General features: G+C 52.9%; 1 protein-coding gene across 1 annotated transcript; it reads left to right on the top strand.

Moving 5' to 3' along the window:
- The first annotated feature begins 265 nt into the window (after nt 1-265).
- Nucleotides 266-14,790, top strand: PDYN (prodynorphin). The gene is made up of 3 exons (XM_019462743.2): nt 266-658; nt 11,235-11,382; nt 12,680-14,790. Exons 2-3 carry the CDS (start codon nt 11,254-11,256, stop codon nt 13,319-13,321), a joined length of 771 nt encoding a protein of 256 aa, XP_019318288.2. The 5' UTR covers nt 266-658; nt 11,235-11,253; the 3' UTR covers nt 13,322-14,790.
- Nucleotides 14,791-15,294: the final 504 nt, after the last annotated feature.

Below are 15,294 nucleotides of genomic sequence, written 5' to 3'. Positions count from 1 at the left end.
TGTCCCCATCTGTCTCCATATCTGTCTGATTCCCTCTCTCTGTCTCCATATCTGTCCGACTCTATCTCTTTCTGTGTCTCCATCTGTCTCTGTATCTCTCTGTCTGCCTGTCTCTGACTCTCTGGGACTCTCTTTTCCCAACTCTTTCTGTCTCTGTCCTTCCTACCTCTCTCTCTCTCTCTCTCCCTCTTTTTTTTTTTTTTTTTTTTTTCCGTGACACTCTCCTGGAAACGCATCAAAGACTGAAGTGGCCGGATTTCAAGTGACAAACAGCACTACACCCAGGATCCAGCCCCCTCCCTGCACGGCTGCTTCCTCCTCCACATCCCCTGTCACGAAGAGAAGCTTATTGTGTCAGGCCCAGGGAGTTCGAGTTGAAGGGCCCGGGGGTCTGCGCCTCTGACTGCTCTGAGCTACTTCCCCATTGGCTCCCAGCAGCCTGTGCTCAGCAAGGGCTGAGCGACAGGAGGAGGCTCTAGTCCATAAAAGGGGGGGCGAGGCACCAGAACTGCCATTCTGAGGGGCTTTGGTGGTGCTCACAGCTGCCTCTTTGGCACCTCCTTCCCAGCCAGAGTCAGGGAGACCCCTGAGCCACCTGCCACCACCCTCTGTCCGACCTGCTCGGCCAGAAGCTGCCCAGGGACGAAGAAGAACACAGGTAATATCCACAGGGGCAATGGAACCTCTCTTTTGATTGTATTTGTTTTTCCCGGTCCTCCGGATCTGGGGGCTGTAGGAGCACGGGCTGGGGGATTTCAGCTCTGGGTCTGATAATCTGGCAAATATAGTTACAGTTACGAGGCTAGTTTACAAACGCCAGATCAGTTAGCGGGAGACAGACGGTTCTTCGGAATTTCCCTCTCGGTACAGCCCCGGCTTGCACAGGTGGGTACTCCTCTCCCAAGAGGACCACCCCTCGGTTTCAGCTCCAAGGTCGTCTTCTTCCCCAGCAGTCTGCACACATGGTGCCCAGGTGAGGATGGGAGGCCCTGGGTGGAAGAAGTGAGTTTAGCCACTCGGGGCGGTTTTAAAGGTCAGTGATTCTCGCCGGACGTAGAGAACAAGGTCTGGGGGATGTTAATGAGATTCAGGGCTCTGGCATTTACCAAGTATAATGTACATCAGTGTACAACCAAGTTCAGCCTTTTCATTCTTTTTTGGATCGTGTTTAATTGCTGACAGGGTGCCGGCTTGAGTGTTTCCTTGGGCATGATTTCACGCAGAAATGAAGTTGGGGCTTATTTCGTTGGGAGGAAATGGGGAAAGAGAGTGACAGCATGCCAGGAGACTCAGGCTGAGCAGGATTTTTCTTGTGGGTTTTACTTCGAAAGGACTTGTTGCTTTCATGTAAATTACAGCAGGGAAGTCGGGCAGGGAGGAAAGCTCAGATGGCAACGCCATTTGCTCCCTGGTAAAGATATCCATGTTCAAAGAAAGTATTACAGAATCCCAAAGTTTGACTCCAGCAAAACAGGCTGATGAGTTTCAGAGGAAAGAAAAAAGGAGGAAAAAAAAAAAAAAGCCCGGTGACGACATAAAGGTTGAATAGTAAATTCTGCGACCTTGTACTTTTTCCCCGGGTGTCTTTTATCTAGAATCTCTCCAAGCTTTACAAACATTCCTTAATTAAGTCTCCAACCTTCCCAGGGGAAACACGCTCTTCAGGTTATTGGATCTGATTTCAGTTCCCTTCCCACAGACTGCAGATCTTCATTTGGTAAAATATACAAGTCTTTCTCCTTTGACAGGCATTCCAGGCAAGATCCGTTGCAAATTTCAGAATGTCAGTCCTCTTTGCCCCGCCCCCCAACCCCCTGCCTCCCCCTCCCACACCTACCTCTTCCCTCTCTTCTCCCCTTTCTTTCTCCCCTCTATCCCACCCCACCTTGCCTTTTGTTCTATTTTTGCAGGTCATTTATCTCCAGGCTTTGAGATGTGCGTGGGGGAGCTGTTGCAGCAGCCCAGGGGGGGGAGCTGAGCTGCCCTGGGGGAGGTTTGCGTTTGCTGCCGGGCTCTCAAGCCCACTGCTTTGCCCCAGATGAGCTAGAGGTGTGATGGGGGGCAGGCAGATCCTGTGTCTCAGCTGCCAGCTGGGAGCGGGGTTGTCGGGGATGTCGCAGTGCTTCCTCGGGAACCCAGCATGCTTTAGCAAGAGCGGGCACAGGGACTGGCTCCGGGGCTGTTTGAGAAATTTGCATTCGCCATAAAGCAAATGGAAAGGGGTTAGGGTCTTGAGATAACTCCCGGGAGCCATGAACGTTCCATGTATTATCTACATGAGTGTCCCACAGATCTGGGTTCAAATCCCAGAGCCCATCCGTCATTTGCTGTGTGATTTGGGGACGATAGCTGAGTGTTCATTTCCTCATCTCCGCAGTAAGGACGGTACTGTTGGCCTCCTAAGGTTATTGTGAGACTCCCATAGGATGCTGGCATTCAGTAGGTACTCAATAAATGCTAGCGTTGACTGCTCACGTTCTCCCTGTCCACCCTGGCAATGTGTTATAATATCCTTCATCATCCACTCCATGGAGCCGTGTGCTATGTCCGGGAAGGATGTCTAACATCTGGTATTTCAGTTTGTGGGGCTGGCACTCTCCTCCCCTTCCCACCCCATAATCTCCACACCAACAGAAGACCATCCCTTCGTCTGTCGCCTCGGGACCATGAAGTCTCTTCCCGATCGATCCTCCCGGGCCCCCCTTCCCACTGCCTACCTCCTTGGGCCATTCTTGCACAATTGTTGTATTTATTAGATGTCTTCCATCATTCTAAGCAGGATCAATAGTCCGTGGTTTGATTTCGACGCGTGTCTGAGAAAGCACAGGCAACTAGCTGAATTCTCTCACCGTTTTCGCTCATCTCAGCCCATCTCGCTGCGTCTGACAAAGGGCTAAAAGGATCTCACCGAGGCTGGGCGGCCGGCTGAGCCCGGCCATTGAGGGCAGGCAGTAAATATTTCTGGGGACACCCAGTAAGCCCAGGATCAGGCCCTGGAGACAGAGAGGTGTCCCGGGTCCTTTGATGTCGGGCCTCATTAATCTTCCCCAGCCCAGGTCCAGACTTGTGCTCCTGGCAGAAGGGTAAAGAGCCCGGTCCACGAGGCACAGGAACGTTCTGGAGGCTTCTCCCTGAGGCCGTCCGGCTGTCCCACCGGCCTGAGTGGGAGGCTGCGTGCAGCAGGCACATTCATCGTGTTTGTCCACCGTCCTTTGGCTCTTTGACCTGTTACTGGACAGTTCAGTTTAAGCCGAGAAGGGTTTACTGAGCAGTTACTACGTGGCTGGGTCTCTGGTCCACTGACAGGAGGAGGGATTGATATTTGTGACTCACACGGTAGGTCAAGGCCCCGAATCCAAGTCTCTCTGTCCCTTCCTCCTTCCTTCCTTCTCCTTTCTCCCCTCCTCTGCTCCTTCTTGTACCTTCTCCCTCTGGTTCCCGGCACCTCTTCCAGCTCTGTTGAGTTTCCATCATCTCTCTGCTTCTCTGGTGTCTTTATCAATTTCTCTGTGCGTGCAAGAGTCTCTGCCACTCCTATGGGCACACGCGTGTCTCTCTATGTGCATGTCTGTCTCTGTCTCCCTCTCTGTCTCTGTCTCTCTCTCTTTTTTTCTTCATCTCTTCATCTCCACCCCTCCCTGGCCCATCTTCCTTGGCCTTTCTCCCCATCCCTTCATTGCGTCAAATAACAAAGGGTGAGGGTTTCATGTGACTCCTGCTCTTAAAAATCGTTCTTCTAAGGGGCGCCTGGGTGGCTCAGTCAGTTGCGCATCTGACTCTGGATTTCCGCTCAGGTCACGATCTCACAGTTGGTGAGTTCGAGCCCTGAGTCTAGCTCTGCACTGACTGCCATCGTGGAGCCTGCTTGGGATCCTCTCTCTCCCTCCCTCCCTCTCTCTCTCTCTCTACCCCTCCCCTGCTCATGCTCTCTCTCTCAAAATAAATAAACAAAAGCTTAAAACACATGTAAAAAAAAAATCATTCTTTTATAAACGAGGTTAATAATCCCACCATGATCCCTGAGTGCAGGTTTGTGCTTCTCTCTGGTCCCTGAACCGCAAATGGCCCAAGAGAGGCTCTGCGCTTTGAGTCTTGCTGGACTCCATAGTGGGTTCACTTTCCATCCGGAATCCGAGCCCCCTCACCGCCAGCCAGGTGATAATCCATTCCTTGTTAATGACCCTAAAAGCCTCACGGGGACAGCAGCCCTCACTTCTCAGGGTCTCCCTTTGCCAGCCCCTGGGGACCCACAAAGGTGAACTTTGTGGTTTGGGGTGGGCTAACACTCCAGAAGACTGTCTCATCTTCAGGAATGTGGGGGCTCCGTGGGAGGGTCTGATGGACACTTAACGTGACCCCTTGCCCCGGGGACGGTTTGTAGGACGAGCGGCAGGCTGACTTTTTAAACCTGCTTCTTCTATGTCCTTGCCTCTCGGCCCTGACCTGGTGATCTTGCCTCTCTAAGACTCTATGTGCCCATCTGGAAAACGGAGCTGATCGTGCCAAGCCTACTGGAGTCTCCAGAGGGTGAACGTGCAGTCACGGAACTGACATGCATAGCAGGGAGCCGGGTCCCGTAGTGGTGCCTTCACCAGGGATGCTATGGGCTCAGAGAATCCCAGCTACGCCACGCAGGTGCTCGGGACCCTAGGGCGCTTTGTCACTTGGTCCTCCTCGCTCTCCCCACCCGGAACCCGAGCCTGTAACAGTAGCACCTGTCCCGCTAGAGGCCAGGGGAGACCAGGGGAGGCCAGGGGCCCGGCACAGGGAGGCAGTGCAGTGGGCTGTGGGAGGGTCATTGAAAGCCTCAACGCGAGTCAGTGCGAGTCATGGCCCGGGTGTGGGAGGCCCCAGCTCTGTCTCTGCTTCCCTCCTGACTCATGATGTGACCTTAAACAAGTGACTTCATTCCTACCTTTTCCCATTTCCTCTTCTATCAAATAGGGATAATCATATGCAATAAAGTGCTGGGAGAGATAATTGCAATGTTAAATCAAGCCATTATTATTCCATGCTGGCTTTTTAATGCTTGCTGTTCCTCTGAGCCCTCTGACTACAATATAGAAATATTGCCAAGAGGAGATGAGAGGGCGGGCAGGCAGTCCCTTCCCTTTCAAGAACTCTGGGCCCTGGGTAGGAAAGGGGACTACAGCGTGCTGGCCCTTTAAGTGATGCCCTCTGGGCAGCCCTCCTGAGGGACAGGGGGGTGACACGGCCCATTTATAGACCAGAAGTGAGAAGCCCAGGCTCAGGGAGGAGAGCGATCCCTCTCTGATTTTTCCCAGAAAAGTCAGCTTCCAGATGACGAGAATAATCCGAATTAGAAAATGGTTATGTAATTGATGAAAGCAGGGGTCAGCACGGCTTGTCCGTAAAAGACCAGCTAGTATATGTTTTTGGCCTCTGGGCTGTGCGGTCCCCGTTTCAACAGCCCGCTGTGCTTTGTAGCACGAAAGCAGCCGTGGACCGCGGTGAGCAGTTGGGGTGGGGGTTGTGTTCGTTCTCGGGGTTCTCCAGAGAAGCAGGATGTGTACGTATTGAGAAAGAGATTTAGTAGAAGGAATTGGATCATGGGATTGTGGAGGCTGGTGGGTCCAAAATTTCCTTTTCTGCCAGGGAGAATCACCGCTCCTCCGCACTGGCCCCTGCGTCCCTCACTGGGCTGTCACTAAGCCCACGAGGCAGTGGCCGAGGAAATGTTTTATAGACCTGCAAGGGAAGAGGGTTTTTCCTTGGGAGGGCTGTGAGGACCCCGCGCCCCCCCACCCCACCCCCGGCCCACCCAGTCCGTGAAGGAGGCCCCTCCTTCCCCCTGGGCCATGCACACTCTCCACTGATGTCTATGCACCTGATACTCGCCCCCCGGCTCACCAAGCGGGCTCGCTGCTTTGTCTTACCCCGGGAGCATATCTTTTTCTCCTCAGCTCCTTCCGGATCAGGCCTGACTCGCAGGCAGGGCTACTAATCTGATGCATGACTTCGAGCACAGCCCCAGAGCAAAGGTGAAATGCGCTCCCTCAGGACCCATCTGATGTGACCCGATCCTTTGTTTAGCCAACGATAAGGAAGGACATCAGATTCCTCAGGAAAATCCGCAGGGCTGATGTGTCTTTATTAGAGTCGCCTTTTAACCCCGAGAGATCTGGACAGAAGCCTGACTCTCACTTACAGGCCAAGCGAACGTGGCCAACCTCTCCTCTCCCCAGCCTCAGTCTTCTCCTCTGTACAAAGGGTACAGAGACACTCACTGCGCCCCCCCCCCCCCCCCGCCCCGGCTGTGGTGACGATTCGAATCACGTGTCTAACGGTAATGCACAGCCTGGCACCTAGTAGGCTCTTGAGATGTGCTGGCACTGTTATTGGACTGGTGTTACCAGGAACAAGGAGCACTCAGCCCTGCCTGGCACACAGTAGGTCCTCCATATGGCAGTTGATTCGTTCACCAACTTTTTTTTTTTTTGGAATTTCAACTGCGTTCCAGGACTTTTTGCCGTCTTCTTTTCGCGCCTCCTGTAGCCCAAGAGTCGAACTGGGCCCCAGCCTCTGCTATGAAGCCCATCATAATATCACTGTGTGCCAGGTACCCCCCCCCCCCCACGTGTCCTGTGCGTGATCTCTTATTCGATTCCACCCACCCCCTAAAGCATTATCGTTAGCCCCATGATGGGGCTGAGGAAACGGAGACCCAGCAACGTCAAGTAAGTTCCCTGATCTGGTGGTAAGTGGCAGACCGGGATTTGAATCCACATAAACTAAGCACTTGGTGACCCCGCTTCGGGGCCAGGAAGGAATTGGAGGCGCCCCCCTCTTTTCTCTCCAGCTGCACCCCTCTGGCCCCAGGCTGCCTCTCGTGGTTGTTAAGAGACGGCAGTTCAGGGCCAGCAGACTCAACTATCCAGCTCTGCTCAGCAGTGGAGATAAGGGAAGCTGCTGGGTGGGGACAGTGGCGACCAGGCTGCATGTGTCCCTTGGGGCGACTGTTGCCATACTGTAATGCAGGCCCGATGTCTCCAGGACTTCTGTTTTTTTAAGGTAAGGTGGAAATTACGACTTTGAAGTGTAAAAATTTCCCAGTTTAAAAATGTTGGCAAGAGAGATTAAAAAGAAAAGAACAGAAAAGAAAAGACAAGAAAAGGCAAGAAAAAAGAAAAGAAAATCCCAGTGCAAAGTCAAAATACCCAGTGCCCATTTTACTGAGTTTGTCCTGCGGGCAGTCACTCTGAAGTGTCTGGACTTCTGCAGGGCTTGGGTTAGGGTTGGTTAGGGTCAGGGTTAGGGTTGGTTAGGGTTAGGGTTAGGGGTTAGGGTTAGGGTTGCTGGCTGGGTAGGAGGACGCCAGAGGTCTCAGCTCTGCCCCACCCTGCCTGACCTCCTTCCCTGCTCTGACCCTTCTCGGGTAGCCCTCTGTTCTATCTTCCATGCCATCAAATTCTCTCTCCAATTTCTTCCTGGGAGACCCTCTGCGGCCACAGAGCCATGGCTCTGATGGTGGAGTGTGGGGGCCTGGGGTGATTTGGGCTTTCTCGGCAGCCAAGGCTTCCTAGGCCATGCCCTTCCCTGGGTCAAGAAGCCCCTCCTCAGATCATTGCTCTGAACAAGTGAGAGAAAAATTCAAAGCTTCAGAATAATGTCCCTAATGTTCAACCTGTGACCTGTTTCCTTCTGTCTCCTTCTGTCCGGGACCTCTCTCTTTTTGTGTTTCGTGTCTGTCTGTAGTGTTAGTCTCTCTCCCTACGTGTCTCTATCTCCCTCTCTGTCTCTCTCTGGACCATTTTGCACTGTCTCCCTCCTTTTCCCCTCCCTCCTTCCCTCTTCCTATGTGAGGTTTTCCCTTACTTCCTCTTCCCTCCCCTCTCCTGGCTACCTGGTTTCATTACCCTTTGCTGAATATCCGTTGGCCTCATTGGTTTCAGACAATTGCAGACTCCATGGCCTCCTTCCTGCCTTATGCCTCCTCGTCCACCCGGGTGTCCTTATCATCCTCCAATGCACCACACACCCTCACTGTAGGGACCTTCACTTACAGAGATAAAGTGCCCTCTGGGTAGGAAACTCAGAAAGTGAGCGGCCATTATTTGATAGAGCCAGCATAGGTGACTGTGGGAGTTCACAGGAGGGGCCCAATACAGACAGCCTTCCTGGAGGAGGCAACTGAGGTTGAATTTTGACGAACAAGAGTTATCTGGTCAGAGGGAGATGGGAGTAGATGGGTGGGGCGAGACAGGCGTTCCAGGCCGAGGGAACCCCTTGGGGGAAGCTTGGAAGGTGGGGCCCATGGGGCACTCATTTGAGAATTGCAGGTGGTTCGAGCCAGACCCCCTGGATACAAATCCCAGCTTTCCCTCTTACTAGCTCTAGAATCTTGGCAGGGTTCTTAACTCAGTTTCCTTATCCGTGAAGAGGGCACGACAACTGTACCCGCCCCAGACAGTCGCTGTGAGTAGAAAGGAGTTTTTTAGAATTCACGAGAATTGCTCGGAGCATCATGAGTACATAACAACCATCTGATCAGCTAGAATTACTATTAAATATCAAGTTAGTGGATGAGAGGCAAAGTTGCCGACACTACCTCTGCCTGGGACAAAAAGGATTTCAAATCGGGCCTCCTACCTTGGCAGCCAAGCTGTGTGCGAAGCCTCTGGCCAGGAGTTAAGAATGTGCTGGACGGTCTCCTCCCCCGCAGGCAATTCACTGCTGATCTCGTCACAAGCCAGCTCCGCCACCGCCACCGGCCACCGGCCACCGCTGATACCAGAGAAAACACGAGCTGCCTGCTTCGCATCTGCACATAAAAGGCACAGCTCGCTCTCCTGGAACCCAATCCACTCAGCAGCCGGTAGAATGTGAGAGAACACGGAGGGCGGGCGGGAGAGGTGGGACGGACCCAGGTCCACTTCCCTGGGCTTTCTTCTCTGAGCTTCCTGGCTTAGGGGAGCAAACCTTGTTCAGCCTCAGGACAGTTCTCACCTTCAGTCGCTGTGTGACCTCAGGAGATCTACCAAGCCTCTCTGAGCACCAGTTTTCTCGTCTATAAAGTGGGGATGATGATACCCGCCTCTCACAGTTGGTGGGTGGACTGAAAACAACAGGCAAGTTCAAAGGTCCTGTGCGTTGGGTCCTCTGGGTCTCATGGAGGTACCCACGGTAATGAGTTAAAGTTCTCGAAATTGTAGTCATTAAGGGCACACGAGTGGGGAGTCAAGCAAACAGCCTTGCACCTTCACTGTTGGACACAGGTCTTGGGTGATTCCCTGAACCGGAAGTGCCCACCTCACTGGGAAGGAGTAGATAGGATGACAGGCTTGAGGAGGGGTGGGGGGACCTCCTGTGTGCCCTGAGGGGGAGACTCAGCTCTGGGCTGTAACACGGGGCTCTGGGACCGTGGGGGAAATACCCTCTAAATCCCCCGAGGAAACAGGGTCGTTTGCAGGCTTGGGAGACTTGGAGGAGGGAGGGAGGGAGGACAGCATCCCTGTGAACAGAGTGACAGGTGTCAGGCTATAAAGACCAGGCTGGGAAGAGCCTGGAGCCTCCTGCCCGGAGTGGGGTGTCTCAGGGGATCTCCCCATTTCCAGCTGGGAGAACGGTACTGTGCCCCCATTTGAATGGCTTTGAGTCTTGATATTTGGTTTCTAAGGAGTTAATTAGGAGAGGAAGGAACCGACTGAATTCGAATGCCTAGCGAGTGCCTGCTATGGGCAGGTCAGTGTCCCGGTGCTAGGATACGGCAGGGACTGTGACAGGTAGCGCCTGTGCCTGTAAGGAGCTAACGCTCCAGTGGGGGAGACGAGGATCACCGACAGGGAACAAACACCTAATCGATAGGGTAGTAAGAGATGGTGAACGCCCCGATGCCAACAAAGCAGGGTGATGTGAGAGCGGCCCGGGAAGCCACATTAAACACAGGAGTCAGCAAATGCCTCCCTGGCGATTTGCCATTTCGTTCATTTGATCACAAGGAGGAGCGAGCCATGTTTAGATCTGGGCGAAGCGTATTACAGAGGGAGGGACAGGAAGTGCAAAGACCCTGAGGCTATAAAGACCAGGCTGGGAAGAGCCTGGAGCCTCCTGCCCGGAGTGGGGTGTCTCAGGGGATCTCTCCATTTCCAGCTGGGAGAACGGTACTGTGCCCCCATTTGAAGGGACAGGAAGTGCAAAGACCCTGAGGCAGGAGCAACGTGGCATATTTGAGGAACCCAGAGACGGAAACAGGACACCGCTCCTGCCTTCGCGGAGCCAAAGTCTGAAGAGACACATAGATAATTACCAAATAGTGGGATATTTTGATGCAGGGGTGAATACAAAGCAGGAATATCCCATTGGGCCTCAGAGATCTGGAAAAGCTGCCCGGAGGAAGCAATATCTAACATAGGGCCCAAATGGCAGGTAACAGAAGAGGAGAGGAAGGGTTTTTCAGTAGAGAGAACAGCATATGCAAAGGCCCAGAGGTGGGACAGGGCCTGAAACATTGATTAGAGGAATGGCAAGTAGCTGGATGTGGTTACGGTGTAGGGATGGGATTGAGGGTGTTCCTGTCATTTAGGAAAAGGGCCAGGCCTGACCTAGGGTGACATATCTGATTGCTTAATTGTCATGCTGAGCAGTTCATTTCGGGGTGGGCAGGAGGGATCCAAGAAGGAACGAGAGGCCAGAAGGCCAGCGTGGAGAAGGTGGAGCTATGGCCAAGGTAAGAAGAAGTACTGGGAGGAAAAAGGCAAATTTCAGAGACCTTTCAAGGCAGAAAGGACTGGCCTGGGGACGCGCTGAAGAGTTGGGGACAAAGGCAGGTGATGGAGCCTCAGGAAATCCAGGAAAGCAGATGCCAGGTGACTTCTGGCTTCCTGGGTGGGCAAAGTGGGTTTTGAAGGCCCACAGACCCAGGTCAAGTCCCAGCTTGTCCACTGCCTAGCTGTGTGGGCAGGTCCCTCGCCTTCCTGAGCCTCAACTTCCCCATCTGTCTGATGAATACAGCACAACCCGCCTCAGGAGCCATTGGGCAGATTGAACGCACATCTGTGGGAAAGCTACTCAGCAGGTACTCAGTACATTAATCCCCTTCCTTGACCCTTGGCCTGGGGCACCTACGGTGCCTCCTGCGGCCTCTATTTTCCTGTGAAATGGGAACGAGACCGTTTGCCTTGCAGGGTCGGCCGCAGGGCTTGGTGAGATGGCTCAGGACACGGACGCCGAGGAGGCGCTCATGGCTTCATTTTCTTCTCTTTCTCCCCCCGCAGCAGGAAGAGCTGAGACGGGATGGCGTGGCAGGGGCTCGTGCTGGCTGCCTGCTTCCTCGTGCTCCCCTCTGCCACAGCGGACTGCCTGTCCCGGTGCTCCCTGTGTGCTGTGAAGACCCAGGATGGGTCCAAACCCGTCAACCCCCTGGTAGGTTTCAGGACGCCTAGGTCCTACACCTGCATGCGGAAGGGACCGTCTGCGTGTGGAGTTTGGGTGGCTGTGTATCTGTCCTGTAGACTTGTCCTACCTGTGCGGGACGCGTCCTGCCCTGTGGTCAGCCTGGGCACCTGAACTCCATCCCCACCTCAGACCTCAGAACCCCCTGGCTCGCTCAGGTCTGGGACGAGCACTCAGGTTTCCAGGGAGTGTCATTATCGAGGCAGTGCTGGCTCTGGGAGTTTGCAGCCTGATGGTAACTTTTCAGGGCTTCTTAGCATCGGGCTGACGGGCACATCCAAATCTAGCCACTCCTATGGAAGGAGCGCCCTCCCCAGCCACTGGTGGACAGGATCCAAGCCTCAACCCCTCTCCTGGGTCTTAGCATCTCTTGGCCCATCCTTATTGGCTTTGCTTTGAATCAAACGCCCCCCCATGTGTCTCTCCCTCGATGGCAGCCAGGTTAGAGTCAAGGTCCCAAAGGTGCGATGGACGGAGCACAGGCTTTGGTTCTGCCACGTTCTCATTCCGTGACTTCTGGAAACTCCCTCTTTGAGCTTTAGCTTCCTCATCCGCAAAATGGGTCGATTCTGTGAGACAGTGACGCAAAGTGTCAAACACACGATTCTAGCAGCTCCTCACAGAGATGCACGCGGTGCGTAGGGCACAGTGGTTAAGCGTGAGGACCTGTGACATTTAGGCTGCCTGGGTCCAGGTTCCAGAATCGTCCGGTGTTGTCATCATCGTCCTCATGATCACCATCGCGATCACATTTGTAGCCCCCCAGCACTCCCATGAAATGGATACGATTGTCCCCCCAGGTTTGATGAGCCCCCAAACCTCTCAGTGTGTTTTTTCTACCATCCCGCATTGCTTTGGTGCCTCTCTAGAAAGTGTTAAGAGCATCCTTCACACCGAGGAAAGGGTGGGAGAGGCAAGTGCTCCCTCTGGAGTGAGAAGTTGAGGAGGATGTGTGAGCGCCACACAATGTTCTGGGAAGATCTTACTTCCGATGTTGGCATCGCCATTTGCAAGACACGTGTCCTTGGGAAAACCGTCTCACCTCTCCACATGGCTCCTCTTCCACTCAGACGCAGGGTCACCTACCTCAGTGCACCTGGGGAGGGGGAGGGATTAAAGTGGGAAGCCTGAAGTTTAGGAAAGGCAGCTACTTTCGATTGTCTCAGACATTGGACAAGGGACTGTCTGGGGCAAGGGGGGGGGGTGCATGTGGCTTGACAGTTGGATGGGGGCGACGTTACCACTGTGGTTTTTTGGGGATTTGCAGATTTGTTCCCTGGAATGCCAGGCCGTGCTGCTGCCTGCCGAGGAGTGGGAGAGATGCCAAGGCCTTCTGTCTATTTTCACCCCCTTCACCTTCGGGCTCAATGGCAGAGAAGATTTGGAGGCCAAGTCCTCTTTGGAGGGGCCTTATAGTGAGCTGGCCAAGCGCTCTGGGCCCTTCACGAAGGAGCTGGAGGAAAACAGATTTCTTCTCCGCACCCCAACAGAGGAGAATGCTCCGAGCAGGAGCCTGGCGGAGATGCTCAGGGGTCTCTCTGGCAGGTTGGGGGAGGGAGGGGAGTCTGAGCTGATGGGGGGCACCCAGCTGCATGATGATGCCATGGAGGCTAGGGCACTGGATTCCAATGAGGAGGACCCCAAGGAGCAAGTCAAACGCTATGGGGGCTTCTTACGCAAATACCCTAAGAGAAGCTCAGAGGTGGCTGGGGAGGGGGACCGGGATGGGGATAGGGTGGGCCACGAGGACCTGTACAAACGCTACGGGGGCTTCTTGAGGCGCATCCGTCCCAAGCTCAAATGGGACAATCAGAAGCGTTACGGGGGTTTTCTCAGGCGCCAGTTCAAGGTGGTAACTCGGTCTCAGGAAGATCCCAATGCCTACTCCGGAGAGATTCTTGATGGGTAAACCCCTCCCCATCGTGGAGTTGAGTCAGGAGCTTCCCCTGACACCCTTCCAGATTGGAGTACCCTCATTCATCCTACCTTGTACCCCCCAATCCCCATGCTCAGTTCAGCACTGTCTGCAAAACATTCAAACCCAGCCTGCCTCTTTTCTGCCTGGTGTGCAGAGCTTGTCTGGAGTCAGTGGGGAGAAAGGATGGAGGTTCCCCTGTCCAGTAGACTCAGTGCTTGGCTCCAACTCTAGGCCTCTGAACTACCGCCAGCAGCGGCTTTTGATATTAATCCCTCCACCCCATTAATGTGCCCCCACCCCCACTCCGGTCCCAGGAATCCAGACTGACTTGTTCTTCATTCCTCTAGATAAATAACAAAACAAGGTAAACAAACAAATAGAAATCCTAACACTTTATCCCAAACCTTAAAGGACCTCCTTGTGCTCCCCGCTTCGGAGACCGATGCTTTAGATAAAACGCTCAAACACCACATTTTATTGGAGCAGGAATGCCTGCACTGGAGAGTTCAGTCCTCCAGTGGGCAAGTGTTCAGTTGTACTCTCTGTGTTCTCATTGATTCGAAACACACCTCTTGAGGAAACGAGTTCCTGGACTCCTGTCCATGTTGGTACCCTGGACAGCACCCAGCTCCTCACCGGAGAGGAAGGGGGCAAAAACCCCTTCCAAAATGGTAATGAGAGCAGTGCTCCTACTGAATACTTAAAAGATCATGGAGAGAGCGAGACAAACCAATTTGCTCTGTGTAACAAACTCAAAATGTGGACCAGTTCCCTCAGCCCTCATTAAACTAATTAAACAGATCGGTATCACACTCCTACCCCAGGATGAACTGAAGCTGAGTCAAGTCGATGAGGTTAAGCACAACCATGTTCTTGAGCAGCTGAATTGGCCGCCAAGAGTCTTAACCATCTGGCCAAACATATGCAATGGGCACTGGGTGAGGAAATCCAGAAGCAACAGCTAGAACGACAAAAAAGGACGTCTTCAACCCCTGTGATGATTCTTTCCTCTTCATGTCTCCGAATAAAACCAGAAAGGGGAATGAAATGATTAAGTGCCTGAGGCCAAATGAATTCCCTTGATTCAAATGAATCAGAGGCAGAGACCTCCCAATTCCTTGGTTTCAATCAAAGTCTCTCTCTTTCTCTCTGCTGCTTTTGCTCGCTCATCCCCAGGCATTATGGTTTGGTTTGTGGGTCCAGGAGGCTGGGCTGGAAAGGAGAGGGAATAGTCACGAGTTCAGTTAATTTGTCTAAGATGCTACTGAGCACATACCTCTTTGCGTGCAACCCCCAGCTCTCTCATGATGTTCCGAAATGTATAGATTGTTTTAGGGTTACTTTGTGTGCTTTTAAAAAAATCCCACGTATGCAGTTTACCTAGAATTTGCTTATTCCTTAGTAGGCCTGTGTTATTTCCTACTCTTCCGGTGCAATAAATAAAAGAAAGTTGGTAATGACTCAGAGTGTGTATGCGTGCGCCTCAGTCCCCAGAGCATGAAAAGACCATTTGCAGAAAAGAGTGCTGGGGAATGAAAAATACACACACACACACACACACACACACACACACTCATGTCAGAAAACTAAGGGCAGGATAACAGAAAGAGCACAAACTTTAGAGTGTCATAGACCTAAATTTGAGATCTGTGTGATGTTGGCTAAGTTATTGGACCTCTTTGAGCCTTTGTTCCCTCTTCTGTAAAAGACCGACCTAACTCCTAGAGACTGTCTCCTGTGTTGGATTACCAAGGCAAGAGGGACAAATTTTCCTAAGACAAAGGTGCTGGTGATGAAGAACTCTCTAGAGAATGGATGGCATCATGTACTTTACTAAAATGACATGGTTTATTAAATGGCATTGAGGACTGGGTACCCAGGTAGCTCAGTCAGTTGAGTGTCTGAGTCTTGATTTCAGCTCAGGTCATGATCTCACAGTTCATGGTTTGAGCCCCAGGTATGGT

Source organism: Panthera pardus, unplaced genomic scaffold (assembly GCF_024362965.1).
Source record: "Panthera pardus isolate Hobbes unplaced genomic scaffold, ASM2436296v1 HiC_scaffold_25, whole genome shotgun sequence".
Classification (NCBI taxonomy): Eukaryota; Metazoa; Chordata; class Mammalia; order Carnivora; family Felidae; genus Panthera; species Panthera pardus.
The sequence above is the reverse complement of the archived record's forward strand: the minus strand, read 5'-3'. Positions and strand labels throughout refer to the sequence as shown.

What these genes read in the sequence shown, in the direction of transcription:
- PDYN (XM_019462743.2), top strand. Translation starts at nt 11,254, where the DNA reads ATGGCGTGGCAGGGGCTCGTGCTGGCTGCCTGCTTCCTCGTGCTCCCC. An exon ending in CCAAACCCGTCAACCCCCTG is followed by an intron (nt 11,383 to 12,679) that starts GTAGGTTTCAGG and finishes GGGGATTTGCAG; the next exon opens with ATTTGTTCCCTGGAATGCCA.